Raw genomic sequence first — 24,387 nt, 5'->3', positions numbered from 1 at the left:
ATTTCTCAAGTAACTGGTAAATCATAGAAACTAGAACCTTACTGAGATAGGGGCTTGAGACCACATTCTCAAAGCTGTTGGGATCCTGCCTCCCATATTCTTAACAGGAGCTTTGCTGATTAGCCCTTTCAACTGCAGATATGAAAAAAAAACATTATACAATTACATTAATCTGTACAAGCAACAGACTTTCCCCTCTTCACATAGTTGTCCCAGGGTTTTAATCACAAATCCATTCCAAAAAGAGAAATTATCCCTTTTAAAGTGCACCAGGAGGTGACTTTTATCCTACAATAGGGTCAGCATGAAGGGGATAGATAAAACGGCTCTATACAATGTACTGTTCCAAGTTTGCATTACTGCATCTATGAAAAGGTGCTCTTCAGCTTAGTTAATAGCCCTCATAAAGATATCCAGGAAAATAAATGAAAGGCATGATACTGGGTCCATCGTCTCCCTAAACTAACCCAATACTTTCCAGAGGGCTTTTGTATCAAGTGATGATATTCTGCAAGTGCATTGCCTTTTCATAGAGGGGAAGGTAGGGGAGACCTAAGCCACCTCTCTTTTTAGCAGAGGATGGAACACTTAGTGCAGCTTTCGGTCTTCTGCCTAACCAGATGAACTTTCACAGAGCTGAACTCAGCCCTGTGAAGAAAAAAAAAAGGACACTGAGACATTAATTGACAAAATATCTAATAGGAACAGCACTCTAGGGAAAACATTCACTTTTATAATTGAGACCCTTCTTAGCAATGAAATAGAGTATGGCGCCCAGACTGCAAGATTATATGTTAACTTTTAATCTCGCCTCAGAAAAGGAGTATAGCCAATCTAGTCTGCTAAGGCCCAGCAGCTCATTTGATGAAAAATTCCATTTTGTATACTAAATCCTAAACAATGGTTTTAGAAATTGCATCATTAAAAATTTAACTGATAATGTCTAGTCTCATATGTATATACAGACTACACTGAAACATACAATCAATGCTTTGGTACTGGTTTGGCAGATTAGTAAAAAAAAAAAAAAAAACCCCAAAAAAACCCCTTTTCCCAATCAGCTGGTAATGATGTGTGCACTAATTGTAAGTTTAATATAGTTTGGGCAATATCTTACCAGTAGATCTTTAGCAAACTGTGACATTTTACCTATCTGAAAAGTTTTTAGTAATCTTATTTTATGTAAACTGGTACTATTTTATATATTAATGACAGATTTATTTCAGTGAAAAAGATGAAATTCATTTTTCTATATTTTAAACTAGGAAACGTAATGTTCCTGTGCCAGCATGATTTCCTGGCACTTCCTATTGCCATACACAAATGGCTCATACAACTTCAAAAAGAATACATGTTGCAGATTTGCTGAATTTTATTTTATTTTATTTTTTGCAAAACTAGTACATTTAATATTTAAAATATTTTGGCGGCAAACTATGGAACTTAATGCCTAAGAAGTTTGTTAGGGTGATATCCTTGGTTTAATTATCAATTGTGTATTGTTTATGCATTCATTGTCTTGTAGTATATACCATGTATGTTTTTAAGTTATATATATGTTTTAACTTGTAAACTGTTTTGATCTAATATGGACATAGCAGCATGTACATTTGTAAAGATAAAATAAAGTAAAAATAATTAGAAAAAAAAAAGACCTGTGCTGTGCTTTGTAAAGCTGCTTTTGTCAAAACAGTTGACATGCCAGTGACAAAGTACAAAGACCCTCCCCCAAATCTCTCTCCTCCCGTTACCCTCCATGCTTTCCACTACCTCTGCTTCACTGCACTGATGCATCTCCCTTTGTTCAGACAGGAAATGTATTAGGGAAGGCATAGTGTGACCATGAGGGCTGGGGGCTTACCTTGTTATGCTGCTGCCACCAGTGCTCATAGACCCAGGAGGACAGAAGAATGAAAGATGAGGAGACAGGAGAAGAAAATAATTTGGGGAAGAAAACAGGAAGGGCTAGGAGAAGAAACTGGGTAGGAAGGAGGAGGAGGAAGTGGGGCAGGGGCAATGGCAAGATGGGATCCTGCAGGAGAGGGGAAAGAGACAGGGGAGGAAACCAGGTGGGGGTGGGGGTGGGGTGGGAATGTGGATGGAGGAGGAAAAGGAATAATGGGAGAGAGATAAACCCTGGCGGGAAGTATGAAGCAGGAAAGGAACTGGGGAGAGTGGAGTGGAGGAGACTGCAACCTGAGGGAGGAAATGAACCTTTGGGTCTGGGTGGAGAACCAAACTTGAGCCACAATTCTTCACAGATGTCCATTTGTAGTAGACAAATTCCAATACTACTGAAGGGGATTTTAGGATATTTTTTAAAAAACAAAGATGACATTTTAAAGCTATAATGTTTGAATATATACAAACCACCTTGCCAAGGCACTTCAATTTTCTGGGCTGATAGCTCACAGACTTCTACCACATATAGGGGCAGATTTTCAAAGCCTATACATGTAACCCGAGAAAATCTGCCCCTGCGCGCACCAAGCCTATTTTGCATAGGCTCCGCGGCGCGCGTATGTCCCGGGGCTTTCAAAAATGGGCGGGCCGGGGGCGGGACTGGGGGGCATGGTGGCGGAACGGAGGCAGTCTAGAGGCTTGGCAGCAGCCTGGGGTGGGGGCGGGGTGTGGTGGCGGTATGGAGGCGGGGTCGGTTCCAAGTCTTCTGGTATGGTAGCCGGCCAGCAGGCGTTACTCCATCAAATAAGGTGGGGGGGATCCAAAAAAAAGTTCCCTCCAAGGCCGCTCCGATTTCGGAGCGGCCTTGGAGGGAATGGGGAAAGTCATCGGGGCTCCCCTTGGGCTCGGTGCACGCACCCCCTTCATGCGCGCCGACCCCGGATTTTATAACATGCTCGGAGCTGCACGCGCATGTTATAAAATTGGGCGTAGATTTGTGTGCGCCAGGTTGCGCGCAAAAATCTAAGCCCGCGCATAAGTTTTAAAATCTGGCCCTTATTGTACAATTCAATGAAGCAGTTACTGCATCTCTAACCCCTAGATTTATGAAAATGCTATAAAGTGAAAATAGCACCTGCGATTAAAAAAAAAGGGCAAGGGTTCCTTGCTCCCGCATCACATAGGTAATTTCTGCAAGCTGCAATAAATATTGTAACCAGCAGCAATTTTCACATCGCATGTTGATTAATCTACCACAGGCACGTTACGACCTAAAAGGTTTTTATAGCACGAGAGAGAGAGCGTGAGTGCCTCTGTAGAGACCAATATGTAACTACTATTTATACCATTGGAAGAGGGGGCACTTTTAACTTGGGCTGGGGTAGGCTTGGGGGGGGGGCAGTTTTACATACACAGTCAGAGGTACGAACAGCAAAGTTGATATCAGAGAAGATTTTCTGTTATTTGGAGCGATGAAAGGTAAAAGAGGACCTGATTAGTACAATGTGCTCTCTACCTAGCTTGAAGCACTTTCTACCTAGCTGCATATTAGGGCACGTTACATTATTTAATGCACACATTAGGGCCTAACGCCCCTAACGCAAAATGGTAAATGACCCTGTAAGACCTCTATGTAATATAAAATCCTATTTGGTTTTTAAATTACCATAAATAAAAAAAATTTAAAGGGCTCGGTTACTCACAACCACTTTGATTTATGTTAGAAAGGCAGTATATCAAGCAAATAAACTTGATATTAAGGCATCACTAAGTCCAGAAATGACACAGCAGTAACATTCACAGGCATTAGCAAGAAGTCAATTTATAACAACCTAGAAGCAAAACAATTTTCACATTCTTAAAATCATAGCTAACTGCTTCATGACAAAATATTGTTTATACACTTAGCCCTGTCTTACCCAGTTCACTTACCTCTGGCACTAAAACTTTAAGACGGCTACATTGACAAAAAGAGTATCAAACTATTCTGATACTGGGGGGAAATGAATCATCTATGATAAAAAAAATATTCCTCGTAAATCTTTTTTTGGGTGTGACCTGTATAATGTCATCTCTGTAAATGTCATCCAGACAATAATTTAGTGCACACCTATCCAATTGGGTTTTCAGGATTTCCACAATGAATATGCATATGGGAGATTTTCATGCACTAAGTCTGGAATGTATGCAAATCTCTCTCATACATATTCATTCTAGGTATCCTGAAAACCTGGATGGTTAAGAGTCTCTCTAGATAGGGTTAGGAAATATGCTTTAATGTTGCAATGCTTCTTCTTTCAAAAACTTCATAAACTACATCACCAATATTCTCAATTTCCAACCAATCCAAATAGAAAGTACCTAAAAGATGATTCCTCAACTATGTGAAATATGAAAACCAGGTTAACCAGAACTAGCATTAAAAATCTACTTACCAGTATTAGAGCCTGTCAAGTTGTATCGAGCATTCAACTTTTTAATAATATTTTCATGAATTTGATACCATTCACTTTCTGTGTTGCACCTAGAGACAGAAATACTCTGAGTCACAGTGAGGACATGTGTCACATGCTACAAAAAAGTAATCTACCAAGAAAATTACTTATTTGTCACACTGATGATTTTATATAAGACATGGGAAACAAAAAATAAAGGCAGAATAAGAGATTCAGTTCAACAAAAAGTTGAGGACCATGATTGTCATGTGGGATGGCACCTCTGGCAACTACCAAAGGATAAGGGGGTATAGCCATAGTCAAAGGAAAGGAAACAGTATTGACATCAACTGTGGCATGGGTCACACTGCCAGAGAACATGGCATGGGGACATTGCTATAAGAGATCATGGCATGAAAGTATCACAGACTGATTATGCTATGAGCATCAGGCTTGAGCATTTATTGCTATGATGGATGTCCACAGTTATGCATTGGAATGGACAAGCCCAAAGGGCCATCTTTCCTTATACTGGGCAGCAGAAGATGGGTTCAGTATAAAAAGAACCAAATCTTTTCTGTTGCAACTTCATTCATTTTTGCACTTACAGTATATTTAAATAATTTTTTAGGATATTGATGAGGTAGATAATAATAACTGAATTTTCATCTGAGTTAAGAGATGTCCTGTATATTCACGTTGTACTAGATTTTCTCCATCCACGTCTCAAGTCAGATAAAGTTTGCTGAATCAAGATCTGTTGTAACCCATGAAGTCAAACCTGTCATCTCAGCTAGGTCACAACTGATCTGCCATTCTCACTTACAATTTTATATCTGGCATCAGAAAGACCTTATTACTATTTTTTATTTTACTGAAAAGAGTCTAAATTAACAAAGGAACCACATGATGATTTTATATATATAAACTAGCAAAAAGGTCCCAGTGTTGCTCGGGTAGACTGGTCTAAACCAGTCTGAGTATATGTGTGCACTTCTGTCTGTGCGTGTGTGTGTGTGTTCAGGGGAGCCTGTATAGATCTTCATGTGCCTGTATGTGTGGATGCTTCTGCCTCTGTGTGGAGGCCTGCACATGTGTACATGTGTTTGGGGGAGCACAGGGGAGTGTAGAAGTAGCAGAAGTCCTTACAATTTCATAATGCTCAATTTTATTCAATATCTAACTCCTGGATCTTTAAGAACAGTCATACATTTTGGAGTAGATTTTATAAACGTATGCACGCGCGAACAAAAGTACGCCGGATTTTATAAGATACGCGCGTATCTTATAAAATCCGGGGTCGGCGCGCACAAGGGGGTGCACATTTGTGCACCTTGCGCGCGCTGAGCCCTACACGCGCTGCCCGTTTCCTCCACCCCCCCCGCACCTTCCCCTACCTAACCCACCCCCCCCGGCCCTATCTAAACCCCCCCTACCGTTGTCAGCAGAGTTACGCCTGCCTGAAGCAGGCGTAACTCTGCGCATGCCAGCGGGCTGCTGGCGCACCATCACCCGACCCGGGGGCTGGTCCAGAGGCCTCGACCACGCCCCCGGGCCGGCGTCACGCCCCCGACACACCTCCCGTCCCGCAATTTGCGCCGCCCACCCGGCACACCCCCGACACACACCCCTTGCAAATCCCGGGACGTACGTGCATCCCGGGGCTTGCGCACGCCGCCAAGCCTATGCAAAATAGGCTCGGCACGCGCAGGGGGCTTTTAAAAGGGTTACGCGCATAACTTATGCGCGTAACCCTTTTAAAAGCCCCCTGCTTTTCTGTGCACTTTTCTGTGCACTTTCCCGGTGCCGGCAGAAACTAGCGCCTACCTTTGGGTAGGCACTAATTTCTGAAAGCAAAATGTGCGGCTTGGCAGCACATTTTGCTCACTGAATCATTCGGGAATACCTAATAGGGCCATCAACATGCATTTGCATGTTGTGGGCGCTATTAGATTCAGGGGGGTTGGACGCGCATTTTGGACGCATTATTACCCCTTACTGAATAAGGGGTAAAGCTAGAGAGCCAAAAAGCGCATCAAAATGCTGGCTAACAGTGCGCTCCATCGGAGCGCACTGTACTGCATTGGCCCAAGTGACTGCATGGCTAATGACTCAGAGGTAAAGAAGCTGGTATATTTATAGTACATAGCTCAGTGTGTACAAGACAATCACTCATCTTTTGAGCAGTTAGTATGACATGAGGTTAGCCTTATGGAATCTCGACCTTACCACCAATTTCACAATGTTTCCAAAACACTAGCAACAGACTCTGACATTCGGGCTGATTCAGTAAAGTCCGCGGGAGTCACGGCGCGTGCACAGACGACTCGCCTGTGCGCGCGATTCAGTATTTAAATGAGGTCCGGCGGTAGAAACAGGCAAAAGGAGGCGCTAGAGACACTAGCGCGTCCCTAGCGCCTCCTTTTGGCCCAGAGCAGTGGCTGTCAGCGGGTTTGACAGTCTACGCTCAATTTTGTCGGCGTCAGTTCTCGAGCCCGCTGACAGCCACAGACTCTGAAACCGGACGCCGGCAAAATTGAGTGTCCGGTTTTCGACCCGACAGCCGCAGGCTGACTTCAAATTTTTTTTTTTTTTTTTACACCCTTCGGGACCTCCGACTTAATATCGCCATGATATTAAGTCGGAGGGTGCCCGAAGAAATTAGCGCCTACCTTTGGGTAGACGCTAATTTCTGAAAACAAAATGTGCGGCTTGGCTGCACATTTTGTTTTCTGAATCGCGCGGGAATACCTAATAGGGCCATCAACTTGCATGTTGAGGGCGCTATTAGGTTCGGCGGGTTGGACGCGCGTTTTCGGCCCCTTACTGAATAAGGGGTAAGGGAAAACACGCATCCAATGGCGGGTTAACACTGTACTGTAATCGGCCCAATTGTGATTAAACTGGGTGATAAGGGTGGGGGGATTGTAGAGCTCAATTGACAGGATTATTGTACCGAGGTTATGCACAAACTGCAGGATCCTGAATTTTATTTATTACTACCCTATGATCCTTCTCCTACATGACAGAATACAATTAAGGACCTGGTCCAGCGAGGCTTAGGCAATAAATACACTATCATACTTGAGGCACAATTTCATATAGTAGAGTTTCCTGTCAGTCTGACTTTTTATGTGCTTCCCAAGATCCACAAGACTTTGCTAAACTCTCCCAGTTGACCTCTTGTATAGGGGCTAGGCACCCTTCTGGAGCCATTGTCCAGGTTTATGGACTATTTTTTACAACCTTTTGATCCCCTGAGCTTTTCTTATGTTTGAGACTCTGGACATTTAATTATTATTCTTCAGAGATTATTGGTCCCAGAAATGCCTTTTTTTAATAGAAATGCTAGATATTGTATCTCTGTATTCCAACATCCCCCAGGAGAGTGCTTTATCTGCGATACAACAGATCTCAGCAAGCTGTCCTGGTGAGCCACGGGTTCCCACAAGCTTTCTAATGGACTTGACTCAGGTAGCACTAACAATATTTTTCTTTTTGACACACAATTTTACCAACAGGTAAAGGGAACCGCTATGGGGGCTATGATTGCCCCAGATTTAGCTTGTTTGTTTGTCAATGATTTTGAAGAAAAATTTGTGTATCCTTCCTTGTTTTTTCAATTTATCCCAATATGGCTAAGATATATTGATGAAACCAGAAAAAAATTGCACTATATGATGCTAGAGGGATTTTACTATAATGACACCAAAAATAAGAATGTATCACCTCTTAATAGAGATTAGTTTAAAAACCTTTTAACCATAGAAAAAAAGCTATATGCCTCCTAACAGGATGTGCTAGCATTTTTATTCTATTCACAAATAAGTCAAAACTCTAACCAGAAATCAAAAGAAATTTTTTTACGGATGGCAGGAACGGTTCATATTAATGTTATAAAACACCAACCAGGTGTTTTTGAATATTTATAATCATTAACGTCCCTCCTCCATCCACTGGTATATTTTTTTATGTGTGCATGAGACGTGAAAAAACGTGTGAAGAGTTTTTCTTATGATAAAAACTTGTATTTAAAAATGCTTGATGAGCTTATAACTGGCTGTAAGAAAATAAGGTAATGTCCCGCCTTATCTGTATGATGAAAGATAGCCCGATTATTCGTAGTCAGGCATATAATACTTCAAAACGATGTTATTCAGAAATAACTTTACAGCCCTTTGAAATTGAATCTCTGTCTTTTCATGCGAGCGGCAAGGCTCTGCGCCACACTGTAAATATAAACTTCAGCTTTTCATGCGAGTGATGAATCTCTGCAAAAGCCTTCAAACGCAAATCGAAACTCTGCTTCTGACAGAGTTATATCTCCAAATCCATGGAATACCCACGGGGTCTCCATTAGCTCCCACGACAGCAAATATTTACATGGCACAATTTGAAGAGGACCATGTCTATACATCTGAATGATGGCAATACATCGTTGTGTGGTGTAGATACATTGACGACATTTTTAATATGGCAAGGTTCAATGGATGGTTTGTCTTTATTTTGTAATTGGATTAATACAACAAATGAAAATTTAAAGTCAACACAGGGGGATGCCCCAGAGATTCATGCCAAAGAAAGTATTTGAAGCAGGGACACGCGCGCCCTAAGGCAGCTGGACAGCATGGTGGGAGGCAGCACCCAAGCTGGACCGGGGATGCCGGAGAGGATGGCAGGCAGACGCCGTGGGCAGCCAAACGTCCGTCAACTGCGGGAAGAGTCGCCAGAGAGGTAAGGAGGGTGGAGTGTAGACGTCCAGCAGCGACAATCATAACAGTACCCCCCTTCAAAGGGCGGTCTCCTCTGCAGGTACCAGGTTTAGGTTTTGAAGGATGCAAGAGATGAAATTGACGGAGCATCTCTTTATCAAGGATGTTGGCCTGGGGCTCCCAAGAGTTTTCTTCGGGGTCGAAACCCTCCCAAGAAAGGAGGTATTCAAGTGTTTTGCCTCATCTTCGAACATCAAGAATCTCGTCAACCTTGAATTCTAGGTTTTCTGCGTTGATGGCAGGTGGTTCCTGAGTCTTGGAAGAGAATTCACTGAGTATGAGAGGTTTCAAGAGTGAAACGTGAAAAGCATTATGGATGTTTAGTCCGGGTGGTAACTTCAGACTGTAGGTGATGTTGCCAAGACATCGGAGGATTGGAAATGGTCCAAAGTAGCGAGGAGTGAACCAAGTGGAGGGCAACTTCAGTCTGAGATGATTGGTAGATAACCAGACTTTGTCACCGGGTTTGAAGACAGGCGCTTGAGAATGGTGAGCGTCTTAGAACTTCTTAGCGCGGTCAATCGCTTTAACTAGCATGACTTTCGTCTGAGTCCACAGGTTATGGATTTCATCAGCAGTAGACTGAGCTGCTGGGGATGTCACTGGGAGCTTCAGTGGAAGTGGCGGTGTTGGAGAGCATCCATATACCACTTCAAAAGGTGTTGATCCAGTTGATGTTGCTGGATGAGAGTTGATGGCGAATTCATCCCAAGGTAACAGTTCGGCCCAGTTATTCTGACGGCAACTCACGTAGGCTCGAATTAACTGCTTTAAGGTTCTATTCATCCGTTCTGTTTGGCCATTTGATTGCGGATGATAGTCTGAAGTGTAGTCTAGAGAGATGTCGAATAACTTGTACAAGGCCCTCCGGAATCTTGCAGTGAATTGAGATCCTCGGTCTGAGACAATGTGTCTTGGTAGGCCGTGAATGTGAAAAATGTGCAATATGAAGAGCTTCGCAGGCTCCAAGGCTGAAGATAAGCCAGGCAGTGCCACGAAATGGGCCATCTTGCTGAAGCGATCGACTGTTACCCAGATGGTATTCATTCCTCCAGAAGGGAGTAAATAGACTACAAAATCAGTAGCGATGTGTGACCAGGGCTGTTCTGGAACTGGCAGTGGTTGCAGCAATCCCCACTGTTGGCCAGAAGCAGGTTTGTATTTCGCACAAATGGTACAGGATGCCACGTAGGATAGGGTATCTTTCTTGATAGTAGGCCACCAATAAAACTTCTGGATCTTGAGCAGGGTATGGCGTTGACCAGGATGGCCAGCCAGCTTGGAATCGTGCGCCCAAAAGAGCACTTTCTTCCTGAGGTGTTTAGGCACAATGGTCTTACCAGCGGGCACAGAATGTGTAGTCGCCAAGATGACTTTCTTCGGGTCAATTATGTGCTAAGGTTCTTCAGGCACAATCCTCCGAGAGAAAAGAGCGTGACAAGGCATCAGCTCTGGTATTTCTGTCTCCGAGGCGATATTTAAGCACAATGTCAAAACGATTGAAAAATAAGGACCATCTAGCTTGCCTGTGGTTAAGACGTTGTGCATGGCGGAGATTCTCTAGATTTTTGTGGTCCGTGAATACGGTTATTTGATGTTGAGCACCTTCGAGCCAAGGCTGCCATTCCTCATATGCAAGCTTTATTGCCAAGAGCTCTTTATCGCCGATCCCATAGTTCTTCTCTGCCGGGGAGAAACGTTGTGAAAAGAAAGAGCAGGGATGTAAGGCTTTAGAGTCTCCAGTCTGGCTCAATACAGCCCCCACGCTGACATCTGAAGTGTCAACTTCTACGATAAAGGGCTTGTTGGGGTCAGGATGCTGCAAGCATGTTTCCATGGAAAAGGCAGTCTTTAGTTTCTCAAACGCGGAAATGGCCTCCACAGACCATTTTGAAGCGTTGGCACCCTTGCGGGTCATTGCAGTCAAGGGTACAGTTAAAGAAGAGTAGTTCTTTATAATGCTTCTATAATAGTTGGTAAACCCCAGGAATCGTCTCAGGGCCTTCAGGCTGGTAGGTTGTGACCAATCTTTGAAACTCTCGAGCTTTTGAGGATCCATCTGGAAGCCATCTTTAGATACGATTTAGCCAAGAAAAGGCACTGAGTCTTTATGAAATTCGCACTTGGAGAGTTTGGCGTAGAGCCGCTGTTCATGGAGTCGGCATAGTACTTGCTTGACATCCTCTAGATGAGTGAGCAAATCCTGGGAAAATATCAGGATATCATCCAGGTATACCACGACACTCTTGTACAGCAGGTCCCGCAAGATGTTGTTCATCATGTTCTGAAATATAGCGGGTGCATTGCACAGGCCGAAGGGCATAACTAAGTACTCAAAATGGCCATCTCGAGTGTTGAAGGTTGTTTTCCATTCGTCGCCACTACGAATGCAAACTAAGTTGTAGGCCCCCTTCAGGTCAAGTTTTGAGAATATTTTGGCCCCCTGAAGCCGGTCAAACAGCTCTGAAATTAAAGGCAGGGGGGTAGTGGTCTTTAATCGTGATCTCGTTCAGACCTCGGTAATCGATACAAGGACGTAGGGTACCGTCATTCTTCCCCACAAAGAAGAAGCCTGCGCCAGTTGGAGACTTTGATGGTCTAATAAACCCCTTCTGTAAATTCTCCTCGATGTATTTGGACATCGCCTTGTTCTCAATCGCTGAGAGTGGATAGACACGTCCTTTAGGAGGTTCAGTATTGGGTTTCAGTCTTATGGCACAATCATAGGACCTATGTGGAGGAAGGATGTTAGCAACTTCTTTGGAAAACACATCACTAAAAGATGCGTATTGGGGTGGCAGTCCTGGCATCGCTGGAGTAGTAGGCATGCAGATGACAGAAGCAATCTCCTTAAGGCACTTCCCATGACAACCTGGGCCCCAGCGGGAGAGTTCCAAGGATGCCCAATCAAATTGGGGTTGGTGCGACTGCAACCAGGGTAACCCCAGGACGATAGGGTGCATGGCCTTCTCTAACACAAAGAAGGGAATTGACTCAATATGGAGAGCTCCAGTGCGGAGAGTTACCGGTACAGTTTGGCAAGTCATGTCACCTGGTAAGGGCTCTCCATGGATGGAGGATAGGAGTAGTGGAACCTTCAAGGTGATGAGGGGAATCCTCAGATGTTCCACTAGGCGTTGAAGAATAAAGTTGCCTCCTGCCCCTGAATCTACAGGGCAAGAGTTTGAACCTTAGATGGTCCACAGATCAAGGAGACTGGGAGAGAGAGCAGAAGAGAGGGCGTAGTAAGGCGTAAGAACAATCCTCCTGCAGGACTTAGACCCATCCATTTCCCGGACGAATCGGGCATGTTGGGACATCGTGACCAGTCTGTCCACAGTACATGCATAGACCATGCCTCTTCCGAAGTCTTCTCTCTTTGGAAGGCCCTCGAGGAGCGAGTACCTGGTTCCAGGGAACAGCTCTGAGAGAAGTAGATAGTAACTCACTGATGGTGTAGGCAGCGGTACCTTCCAGGCAGAAGTGAAGTCCAGGCAGCAAGTCCGGGAACATGGGCCCTCGAGGAGTGAGTACCGGTTCCAGACAGTGACCTGAAAGAGAAGAGAGAGGCTCCCAAGGAGCGGGTACCCCAAATAGAGAAAGTCCAATAATGGAGAGGCAGAGTAGCTAGGTACGGAGAGTGAATCCCATCTGTAAGGAGTTCACCAGTATGAATACCTGTTGCTAACTCAATTAGCTAGCAGTAGTGTAAGCTTTTTGTATCCAGGATGCATGACGTCAACACAGGGGGACACCCCTGAGGTTCGCGCCAAAGAAAGTATTTGAAGCAGGGCCGCACGGCACGCGTGCCCTAAGGCAGCTGGACAGCATGGCCGGAGGCAGCGCCCAAGCTGGACCGGGGACGCCGGAGAGGACGGCAGGCAGACGCCGTGGCAGCCAAATGTCCGTCAACCACGGGAGGAGTCGCCAGAGAGGTAAGGAGGGAGGAGCAGAGACATCAGGCAGCGACAGTTGTAACATTCACCTCTGGGTAATTACCCATGTGGTCACTGTTCGGTCTGTGTGCACTCGCTATCATTAAAATCTTTCTGACACCCGACCACTAATACAGAATATACCCTTCCATTCACCACAACATGTCTTTCTGTGGGTGTAATTTATGTTGTCAACTGCCCCATCAGAAATTATATGTTGGTAAGACCATACATTCAGTCAAGACATGCATGATTGAACAATGGTCATGCATTTGGACACGAAGCACCTTTGGAGGCACATTGGTTATCAGCTTCACATTCCATCTCGGATTTAAGATTTTTTATCATCAATGTTCTCCCCCCCCCCCCCCCCCCCCTTCAGGGCTGGAAATTTTTCTGAATGATTACAGTTGCATACGTCAGTCACAGACGGCTGCGACCACTCTGCTTCACCTCTCTTTTACCCTTTTCCTCCTCCATTGGAAGAATGGCTGCCTCCGCTGCTCTTTGCTGAAATCCTCGGCGTCTCTGAGCCAGCTTGGTTGTCCCTGTCCACCATGATTCTTCCTGAGGCCTCCTAGGGCACGCGCACGCATGCTGCCTACTTTTTTGAATACGTCATGGTGGGAACCTCGGGGGCGGCCCCACCGCATGACATCAGTACCTCCGGGTATTTAAACCTCTGCTCCACTCCAATTGAACGAGTTAGCAAGGACTTCGGTTTTGCTTCTCTGACTGCTTCTAAGCTGCTCGCTTGGATTCCACATTACCCTCCGGGGTATCTCGCTCCTACAGTAGCTCTGGGTATCCGCTCCTCGAGGGCCTCTTGTTGCTACTCACCCTCCGGGGTTAATCTGCCTAACCTTAAGGACACTTGCTCCTCAGGGGTCCTGTCTGCTTTCTTTCATGAACCCTCAACGCTCCTAGGTACTCACTCTCGAGGGCCTACTCTACTCTGGGTATCCTGCATCGTGGACCTCGGGTCTCTCTCTTCATTCAAATACCGAAGGAAGTTATCAGCACTGCTACTCTGTGAGTATCACTACACTCCAGCTCTCTTCATTCCACCCTTCAGGTGCTCGGCATATCCCGCGCTGCGGAACACTGCCGCACCTTTGCTACATCTGGGTGAGACCATCAACTACAGAGACTGTCTGAGCTTACTGTGTTATCACTGGACTACAGTACTGTCCGTTCCTTGGGCAAGATTCAACTCTTCAACAGCAGTATAATAAAGCTTTCTTTCCTCAGTGTCTGCTTACTAGGGTCTGGCCAATCGTTGTAGTTCCCCACGGGCCCCCTCCCCATGGGAGGAGTCATCGCCACTTCGACCAAGAGTCCACAATATGTCACAAACCCAACAACTACTTTGCAGATAACAAAAGTGGATTTTCACTTTTCAGACATTGTCTCCTATTAGCCTGAATTCAGATATCGAATAGGTACATTTTGTATAGATATACCTGTGTAAATATGAGATGGGATTACATTTTTTATGGTATATGATATGATAATATTGTTGCACTTATTTCTTCCTCAATAGTTTTGTTGCTTTAGTATGTCACTGCTTTTAATCATGACATCACTCTCTCTATCCCTAATGGTCGTTCTCTGTATTATGTCTTTCCCTATAATTTGATTATTTGGTTTTGGCACCAGCCTTCATGTCTTTACAATCCAATGGTGGGTTTTGCATTTGCCTGAACTGCTATCAAATCTATGCTTCAGTGAAAGGTATGCTATCGTTATTACTAGCTGCTACTCCCTTGTATTTATTAGAGATGTGAATCGGAACCAGAATCTGTTCCGATTCCGGTTCTGATTCACATCGTGAAATTTTTTTCGTGCAGTCCGATCGTTTTGTTTTTTTTTTTATCGACTGTGCCCATACCCTTTAAAACAGATCCCTTAAGCTTCCCCCACCCTCCCGACCCCCCCAAAACTTTTTAAAAGTACCTGGTGGTCCAGTGGGGTCCCGGGAGCGATCTCCAGCTCTCGGGCCATCGGCTGCCACTAATAAAAACGGCGCCGATGGCCCTTTGCACTTACCATGTGACATGGTATCCGTGCCATTGACTGGCCCCTGTCACATGGTAGGAGTAATGGATGGCCGGCGCCATCTTTATGTCCTTATATTGTAACATTGTTATATTTTGTTTTTCATAGTGTGTGAGCTGCAGCTGCTTTGACCCTCCCAATGCAGCCTTTTTTGCGAAACATGGTGTCCGTGTCGGGGGATTTTTTAAATTCAAAATGTAGGACTATTCTTAAAGATCCAGGAGTTTATATTGAATAAAATTGATGAACATTATGAAATTATATGGACTTCTACTTCTTCTACACTCCCCTGTGCTGCTGATTTGAATTTAAGTGTGGTTTGCCTTTCATTGAATTACTTGTGTGTTTGGGGGAGCCATGTCTCTGTGCCTGACTGTGCGTGTCCATTTATAACTGTCTGCACTTGTTCAAGGGGGGGGGGGGCCTGTGTGTGCATGTATGTGTGTGCATGCCTGTGTGCATCAATGTGCACATCTGTGTTTTTATGCAAACATGTGCACATCTGTGTGTGGCCTATGCCTATATGTCCCTGTGTGTGGGAGTGGGAAAGACAGGGCTTTATAGACTAAGCATATTAGTGAACAGTACCCAGTGTTGCTCAGGTTGTCTGGGCAATAATAGTCTGTGAGTATGTGTGCGGCTGTGCCTATGTGTATTCATGGGTGTCTCTATACGTGTGTGTGACAATCAGAGCACATTGTTTTTACACGGTGCACTTCCCACAGAGAGACATGATAGTGTGTCTAACTGACTGACACAAGCCCTATATATATATATATATAGGAAATTACAAAAAGAAAAAAACATGCATGAAAATGTATGTCAATGTTAAAAAAGTAAAATATATCTAAGACGATATAACATTTTTGTCTACTAGTAGGCCTAAATATTCCAGTGTATACATGTCTATGACTTGTGCAGCCAGGCATTGCACTATAAGAAATATATTATCTGGACTGTTTAGAGCAGGGGTGCTCAAACCAGTCCTTTGGAGCCCACCACCCTGTCAGGTTTTCAGGATATCTCTAATGAGTATGCATGAGATTTATTTGCATGTACTATCTCCTATGCATGCAACTATTTCTCATGCATATTCCTTAGGAGTGTTCTGAAAACCCAAGTGGCCGGTAGGTCCCCCTGAGGACTGGTTTGCACACCCCTAGGTTTAGAGGAACATAAAGCCCAGAATCCAATGTGGGAAAGATTCCCAAGGTAGCAATGCTCCGTATCCCCTTTTCTTCTCTTTTGAACTTGGTTTTTCTATAGCTTTATGGATTCAGTTTATTAGGGGAAGTAAGAAACTGATTAGGGCTCAAATTTAAAGCACTAACAATTGTTAAGAAAATGCAAAGTCTCATCTGCTCAGTTTAGTATGAACATAAGGTGCTTTCCTGGAGGTAAAATGCTATTGGCTTGCTTTTCTAATCTTAACAAAAGGGGTGTCCTAATACCAAATGGGAATAACCCTTCATGAATTTGGAAATATCCGTTGATACATCCGGACTATTACAAATAAAATTTCTTTTGAATCTTGAAAATGATGGACATTTGAGATTCTCTCTGCCCTACATATTTTGTTTTTTGTTTTCAGTTATTCTGTGGTGAGGGCAGTCACCCTTGTTCTTTTTAATACCAAATGGCACATGAAAAAACCCCAATATAAAATGGGTTTAACATATTTAATGAATTTAAACTTCTGTACTTGTGTCAGCTTTGGCTCTGGATCCCATGAGGCTCTGGAAGCTAGTAGGCCAGTGCTTGGATGAGAGATCTTCTGAGAACAGAGTGCAAGTAACTCAACAGAGGAAACTCTTCCCCTCCCCCTGCCTTCCAGTCTTCCAGCAGAGTTAGGGAGCACTATGCTGCTTCAGATGACATTTTTATAAATGAGAACTTAAACCCCAGTTTGCAAAATGAATATTAACCACAGGTCGTTCTTTACAAGAACCGTGAAGTTAATGACGGCAGTATGGCTACATTCAAACATAAGCTGCGCAACATGAAAGCTGGGTTGGTAAAATGACCCTGGGCGTACCCCAAAAAAATCAAGCTTACTAAAATGTAACTGATCCTATCATATGTATTCCCTGCCAGTTCAATCTCATAGCACTCAGGATAAAAGTATAACAAAGGAAATAATAGCAGCAACCACACAAACTCTTACATGTACACTTTCAAGATCAGGTCATCCTTAGATTCTCCAGTGAGGAGATCAGCAATGCTGATGACTGCACAGCCGAAAGGTCGCCGATACTGCACATTGGATGCATTCTTCTTTTCCCCAGCTCCCATTCGACCTGTCAAATAAACCACAGAACTGAAATATTTCACTCGAATGATGGAAACCATGAACAAGAAAGAGGAGAGCGGAACTGAAACTAGTAATAAAAAAACAAACAAACCCAATAAAGAAAGACAGACAATGTAGAGAAGAGCTACAAGAGAAAGAGTAACAGAATGCTACTAGGGCACAAGCAGACTTTTGCTCAAACTTATAGAAAATTCAACTATGAATTACAGTTGTGTGTAAGAGTTTACATACCCCTGGTCAAATTGCATGTTTTAACAAACCTCTAAGTGAACAGGAGCTGACACAACCTCTATTTGATACAAAGTTAAACATTTTTCTACAATTTTGAATGCAAAATTACAATTTGTTGATTTTAACAGACTGAAAATAATAAAACAGGTAGATTTTAAAAAATTGCACGATCGCGTATTTTTGTTCGCGCACCAGGCGCAAACAAAAGTACGCTGGATTTTATAAGATACGCATGTAGCCGCGCGTATCTTATAAAATCTGGGGTCGGCGCACGCAAGGGGGTGCACATTTGTGCAACCTGCGCGCGCCGAGCCCAGCGCGCGCTGCCTGTTCCCTCCGAGAGCGCTCCGATTTCGGAGCGGCCTCAGAGGGAACTTTCCTTCGCCCTCCCCCCACCTACCTAACCCACCCCCCGGGCCCTATCTAAACCCCCCCTTACCTTTGTTGGCAGATTTATGCCTGCTAAAAGCAGATGTAAATCTGCGCGCGCCAGCGGGCTGCTGGCGCGCCGTCACCCGACCCGGAGGCTGTCCGGAGGCCTCGACCACGCCCCCGGGCCGGCACCACGCCCCCGAAACACCGCGGCACGCCCCCAAAACGCCGCGTCATTTCGGGAACGCCCCCGACACGCCCCCTCCCCTTTGACAAAGCCCCGGGACTTACCCGCGTCCCGGGGCTCTGTGCGTGCCGGCGGCCTATGCAAAATAGGCGCGCCGGCGTGCGAGGGCCCTGCGCGCGTAAATCCAGAAGGATTTACGCGCGCAGGGCTTTTAAAATCCGCCCCACTGTGAATAAGGCATGTGTAAAAGTTTTGACACCTTCCAGATAATTCATTGCTACATTAAAATAAAAAAAAATGAAGGCCCAAATATTGATTGTCTTGTTAGGCCTTCAATTAGGTGAAGAAAATTCCACATTTTAAAGATTTTCTTTATAGTCTTCTCCTGTTTTGTAAGAGTGAATTACAGTATCTTTATTTTCAAATGCTCAGATAGGTGCTTAGAGAAGACCACGGTTGTTGAAAGCAGACAGAACAACAATCTTAACCTCAGAGAAGGGTTAGATTATTTATTCAATCAATCAAAGAATTGTCTTCTCCTGGCTAACTGACAGCCTAACAAGTTAATTCATGTTTTTGATCTTAACATTTTTTTTTTTTAAATTGTATTCAATCACCTGGAAGGATGTACAAATGTTTGCATATACCATATTCAGTTTTTATTATTTTTAATCTATTAAAATCAACAAATAGTAATTTTGCATTAAAAATTGCAGAACAATATGTTTAATGCTATAAAAAATAACACCGTGCATTTGTCAAAACAAAATTAATTTACTTAAGTGGCACAAGCATACAAAAATGGAAATAAAGGTGGGGCATCATGACATTAAGATAAGTGGCTATGGTCATGGGCAGTGACATATAAAACTGAATTATTGCTGTATTACCTTATATAGTCCATATACTGTATATGCTTATAAAACCAAAAATAATATTTTATATTATAGTATGGACAATTTTTATGTTGCAACTGAAATACCTGGCATATTAACAGGGCTGGTGCAAGGGTAGTAGACACCCTAGGCAAACCTACTGCCTTGCGCCTGCTCCGGACGCGCCATGCCACCCCTGGTTGCATTGCCCTTGTCTCCTACCTGCTTTGGTGTGCTTCTCAGGGACACGAGCAGCATGCCGCAAGTAGAGCGCTCACGGAACCACATGGCTGCTCTTCAGCATGGCGCCCTCTACTCGTCTCTGCCATAGGTGACCACCTAGTTTTGCCTAATGGACATGCTGGTTCTGCATATTAAGGATAGTTTAGACTAGTGAATGAAAGTGGATTGAGGTGGTGGTTTTGGAGAGATATTTACATTTTAGCTATATATTATGGGCCAAATTCATTAAGGCTTTTCCCCCAAGTTGTGTCTATGGGAAAAACATTTAGTGAACCAGGTACTATGTTTGAAAAGGTAAATATTCTAAAAGATATCAGAATCCACTATTCTATGAATAACCTGCCCAACTTTTATTTTCACTTTTGTATGCTTGTGCCACATGTAAATTAGTATAGTTTTAATCAATGCATTATGTTATTTAAATCATTTTTGGTTGATTTTGTTTAGTTGTTTTTGCACATATTTCACATTTCACTTTGTGCTATGTACAGATTTTACCAGGTTCCATTCACTTAGATACTCATTTAAGCATAGTGTGACCAGTAGTGCCTAACCCAGGAGCACGATGCTTGACTACTTCTGCATCATGCGCTACCCACATCATTACACCTGGAACAGTGGATTGGTTCATGTAGTCTGTATATTATCATTTGAGATATAGTATGTAGCAATTGCATTATACGAGTGTAATTGTAAGACTGTCGCTAATTTGACGACATCCAAGGTTTCAGAGGAATCGTAGGGCAAGAGATTAAATGATTCAGCAGTAATTATTTAATTAATACAGACTAATTCATGTTTTCCATGCACACTTTTAAAAGACTGTATAACAAACAGAGGGTGATTTCATGTAATTAAACAATATTGCATTAAATGAAAGTACATGAAATTGGAACTTATTTATGTAAATTCAGTTATAACAGTATTAATTCAGTTTTCTTTGCTTGAGGTCTATATTTAAAAGCTGAATTTTATTTTGCTTCTTTTATTGTCCCCCTGCTAGTACTTTCTCAAAATCACAATTCAATGCATGGAGTTCAACAACTGACAGAATGCTTCTCTTGGTCATTTCCAAAACTGTTTAATATATCAGAGTGACAAAACAGTGCACAAAAGGAATTCAATAGCACATCTCAATAAATGTATACTGTAGTGACAATGCTTAAAGTTGGTTGCAAAGGACCTTCATAACACCCAAATGCTCCAAGTTTTTTACTTGTTTATGTACGTTTTTATTGGGTTATATGTAATCATTGGTCCTGGATCAATGTACTTTTTTTTTTTTTTAACTTTTTGTAAATAAAAATGAATCACTGGGGCAGCAACAATCCAAATCATGTATCATCTGACACATTATGTTTTGAGTGGAGCTCTGTGTCAGGGGTGAATTTTCAGCAATGTCAGCGTGTCTCTAAACAAAGAAGAATTCAAAGTAGGTTAAATAGGCAACACACGAGGGTCAAATAAACGAAACGTTACTTAAATTATGCCTGCAGATTATTACATCCAGAGTAACATGCCCGATGAAAATTCAAATGCCGTGCAGTGGCTCCCGGTGTCTTAAATGCAGTTCATGAATGGCAAGTGTGTCAATTAATATAATGTGCCTGACAGCTGTCAAGCAAAGTGTCAACAATTAAAATAACTGACACCACTCTATGTCGGCATTCATTCCATTAGAAAATATCGAGTTCATGTAGAAGATCCATTATTGCTCATGTTTAACTGGGGTTTTTTTAATTGTTGACATTTTGACAACTGTCAGGCATGTTAAGTTAACAGACGCACTTACAGTTCACGAGCTGCATTTAACACACCGGGACGCTGCTGCGCGGCGCAGCATTTGAATTTTCATCAGGCATGTTACTCTGGATGTAATAACCTGCAGGCGTACATTTAAGGAACGTTTCATGGTGACCCTCGCATGTTGCCAATTTAACCTACTTTGAATTCTTCTTTGTTTAGAGAAATGCTGACATTGCTGAAAATTCACCCCTGACACTGAGCTCCCCTCAAAATGTAACGTTGTGTCGTATGATGAGTGATTTGGATTGCTGGTGCTCCTTGATACGCCAAAAAGGGCAGCGATTCATTTTTATTTGCAAAAAGTTTAAAAAAAATTTTTTTTTAAAAAGGACATTGATCCAGGAACAATATTACCCAATAAAGACGTGCATAAACAAGTAACAACTTGGAGTGTTTGGATGTTATGAAGGTCCTTTGAAGCCAACTTTAAGCATTGTCGCTACAATATACATTTATTGAGATGTGCTGTTGAATGCTCTTTGTGTAGCGTTTTGTCATATGGTATGCATTCTGATATTTGACTCTTGGAACTTTGTAATATATCAGAGTGCCATTACTTTATTTCATCCTATCTTTACCACCACACGTTTCAAAAATTTTTAAATCCACTAGGAGCCTAAGAATAGGGAATGCTATAGTAGTTCAGCTTCAGTAGTTCTTTCTGGGAAAGGGAATTAGAGCTCCTGAATGTAAGCAGTGCTACAAAATATACAAAGAGGCCACAAGCATTATACCTATAAACATAAATATGAAAATAATGTTGCTGACACAAGTTGCCAACATCTTTTATTTTGCTTCTCCTGACTCAGGACATCCTTTATTCAAGAAATTTGTAGTACAAACCCACAATCTTTTGGAGAACATTTTCAAAAAGGCTTAGCTGGCTCAATGCACGTAACAGAGTTATGTGGGTAAACTGGCTGAATCTGCATACATGGATTTTCAGTTTCCTGACAGTTTGCATGTACTTTTATCCACATTAAAAAAAGAGGCATTTCAGGAGCTGGTGGGAAGGTACGGAGGTTCTGGTTGGAAACTGCAATTGTACATTTAAGTTTCAAGATATATGTACAGTAGCCATGCTGATAATGTGTGAACTTTACAGGTAGGTGTGATCAAACCAATCCTTGAGGCCCCGCCCCCAAACCAGCCGGGTTTTTAAAATCTCTAATGAATATGCATAAGATAAATTTGCACACACTGCCTTCAATTTATGCAAATAATTCTAAGGATATCCTGAAAACCTGTCAAGCTGGCGAGGCCCCAAGGTCTGATTTGAGAACCGCTGCTTTACACCATAACTCTTGAGGACCAACTCTGGTCCTCAAGAGCCACATTCAGGTCTGGTTTTCAGGACATCCACAAAGAATGGGGTAGATTTTCACAGGGTTACTCGTGTAACCCCAAAAACCTGCCCCTGCACACGCCGAGCCTATTTTGCATCGGCTCGGCGGATCGCACAAGCCCCGGGACGTGCATATGTCCCGGAGCTTTGAAAGAGGGGCGGAAGGAGGGTGGGGTCATGGGCGTGGCGCTGATCCGGGGGCGGAACAGAGGCCTCAGGTACAGCGGCTGTGCCAGGGGATGGAACGCCGGCAGCTGGCTGGCGTGCGCAAGATACACCTGACAGAGGCAGGCGTAAAAAGTTTAACAAGGTGGGGGGGATTTAGGTAGGGCTGGGGGGTGGGTTAGATAGGAGAGGGCGGGGAAGGTGCAGGGGAGCGGAAGAAAAGTTCCCTCCGAGGCCGCTCCGATTTCAAAGGGTTGCTTGTGTAACCACGAAAACCTGCCCCTGCGCATGCCGAGCCTATTTTGCATTGGCTCGGCGGATCGCGCAAGCCCCGGGAAGTGCGTATTTCAGAGCGGCCTTGGAGGGAACGGGGAAAGCTATCGGGCTCCCCTAGGGCTTGGCGCGCGCAAGGTGCACAAGTGTGCACCCCCTTGCACGCGCCGACTCCAGATTTTATAACATGCGCGCGTGTACATTTGTGTGCACCGGGTAGCGCGCACAAATGTACCCCGCACGCACTTCTCTTAAAATCTACCCCAATGTGCCTGAGAGATATCTGCATACAATGGAGGCAGTGCATGCAAATTTATCTCATGCAGTGATTATGATTATTATGAAAACCAAGCCTGTTTGTGGCTCTTGAGGTCTCGAGTTGGGCATTCCTGCCATAGTTCAAAACCATTCAAGTGTACACATGTACTTTTAGTCATATAAGCCGATAATCAAACACAAAGTAATTGAAAATTAAGTTTGTGTGGGTTGAAAAATTACACATCTGCTTTGGAAGTTCTGCACCCAAATGCCAGTCTCCAAATACTGTAGGTCTCCTATAGATCAGAAAGGAGCCAAGAGAAGGATGAATACACAAGTACTATTATGTATGAAGTGCACTGTATTTGTGTTACTTAGCATACTACTACAATTAACTAGTCAAACCTACCCTTTGAATAGTAAAAGTTAAGTGTTTCTTGTTTATAAAGTACACAGATTGTTGTCCCAAGACAAAATCAGCTGCATCTCTCACACCTGGAACAGGCAACCTATTAATGAACTTACCTATTCGGATAATATGCACTGTGATGAATATGTCTTTTCTGAGGTCACTGCTACCCAAATCCTTACCAAAAAAAAAAAAAAAAGAAAAGTATTTACTTTTTTCCTTCAAAACTAGCATTTCAAGCACACTGTGTTATAATTAGCATTATAACTAGACTGGAATCATGTAGCAGAATGTATGTCAATCCTGTGCATCAATGAATGTAAGATATGTGTTTCAGTATGATTAGAGTGCACAAACACATTAGACACCGGCCTTTACTTCACAAAAGCTGAGCTGTCTAAATGGCCATAGATTTGGAGATATTTAGGATACACAAAAAAGATGGAACAGTGCTAGGAATATTTGACTCTGTTCTACAGAGACATCTCCAACTCCTCAAGAAGAGAGGCCAATGTGAATACTACTGTCTTACAGGATGCAAGTACAGTAATAACTAGAAGTCCAAGAGGAAACACAGGCATTCACATAACCCGGTCTGTTTTAGCGGGCTATGCAGAAGGCCTAGGAGGTAGGATATTTGGGCAAAATATTGATTAGATTATTACACATCTCTGTAGTCAGACATGGGAAGGGATGGGTAGCAGTGGTGGGGAGGGGGTGAAATAGAGGATTTTGTATGCTCAGCTGCATTAGATGGCTGAGTACAAAATACATCAAAAACTGTCTTGAATAAGGAGAGAGAGATCTTAC

General features: G+C 43.3%; 1 protein-coding gene across 5 annotated transcripts in view; it reads right to left on the bottom strand.

Moving 5' to 3' along the window:
- The window catches only part of DOCK4 (dedicator of cytokinesis 4), a 939,215-nt gene that overhangs the window by 535,587 nt on the left and 379,241 nt on the right, over positions 1–24,387 (bottom strand). For all 5 annotated transcript variants that reach the window (XM_029615608.1, XM_029615609.1, XM_029615610.1 and 2 more), the window contains exons 10-12: positions 23,694–23,754; positions 17,267–17,399; positions 4,338–4,426 (exon numbers count right to left, since the gene is read on the bottom strand). In XM_029615608.1, coding sequence (XP_029471468.1) covers positions 4,338–4,426; positions 17,267–17,399; positions 23,694–23,754 — 283 coding nt within the window. The remainder of the gene's footprint in view (positions 1–4,337; positions 4,427–17,266; positions 17,400–23,693; positions 23,755–24,387) is intronic.

Source organism: Rhinatrema bivittatum, chromosome 9, assembly GCF_901001135.1.
Source record: "Rhinatrema bivittatum chromosome 9, aRhiBiv1.1, whole genome shotgun sequence".
Lineage (NCBI taxonomy): Eukaryota > Metazoa > Chordata > Amphibia > Gymnophiona > Rhinatrematidae > Rhinatrema > Rhinatrema bivittatum.
This window is presented reverse-complemented; position numbering and strand designations above follow the sequence as displayed.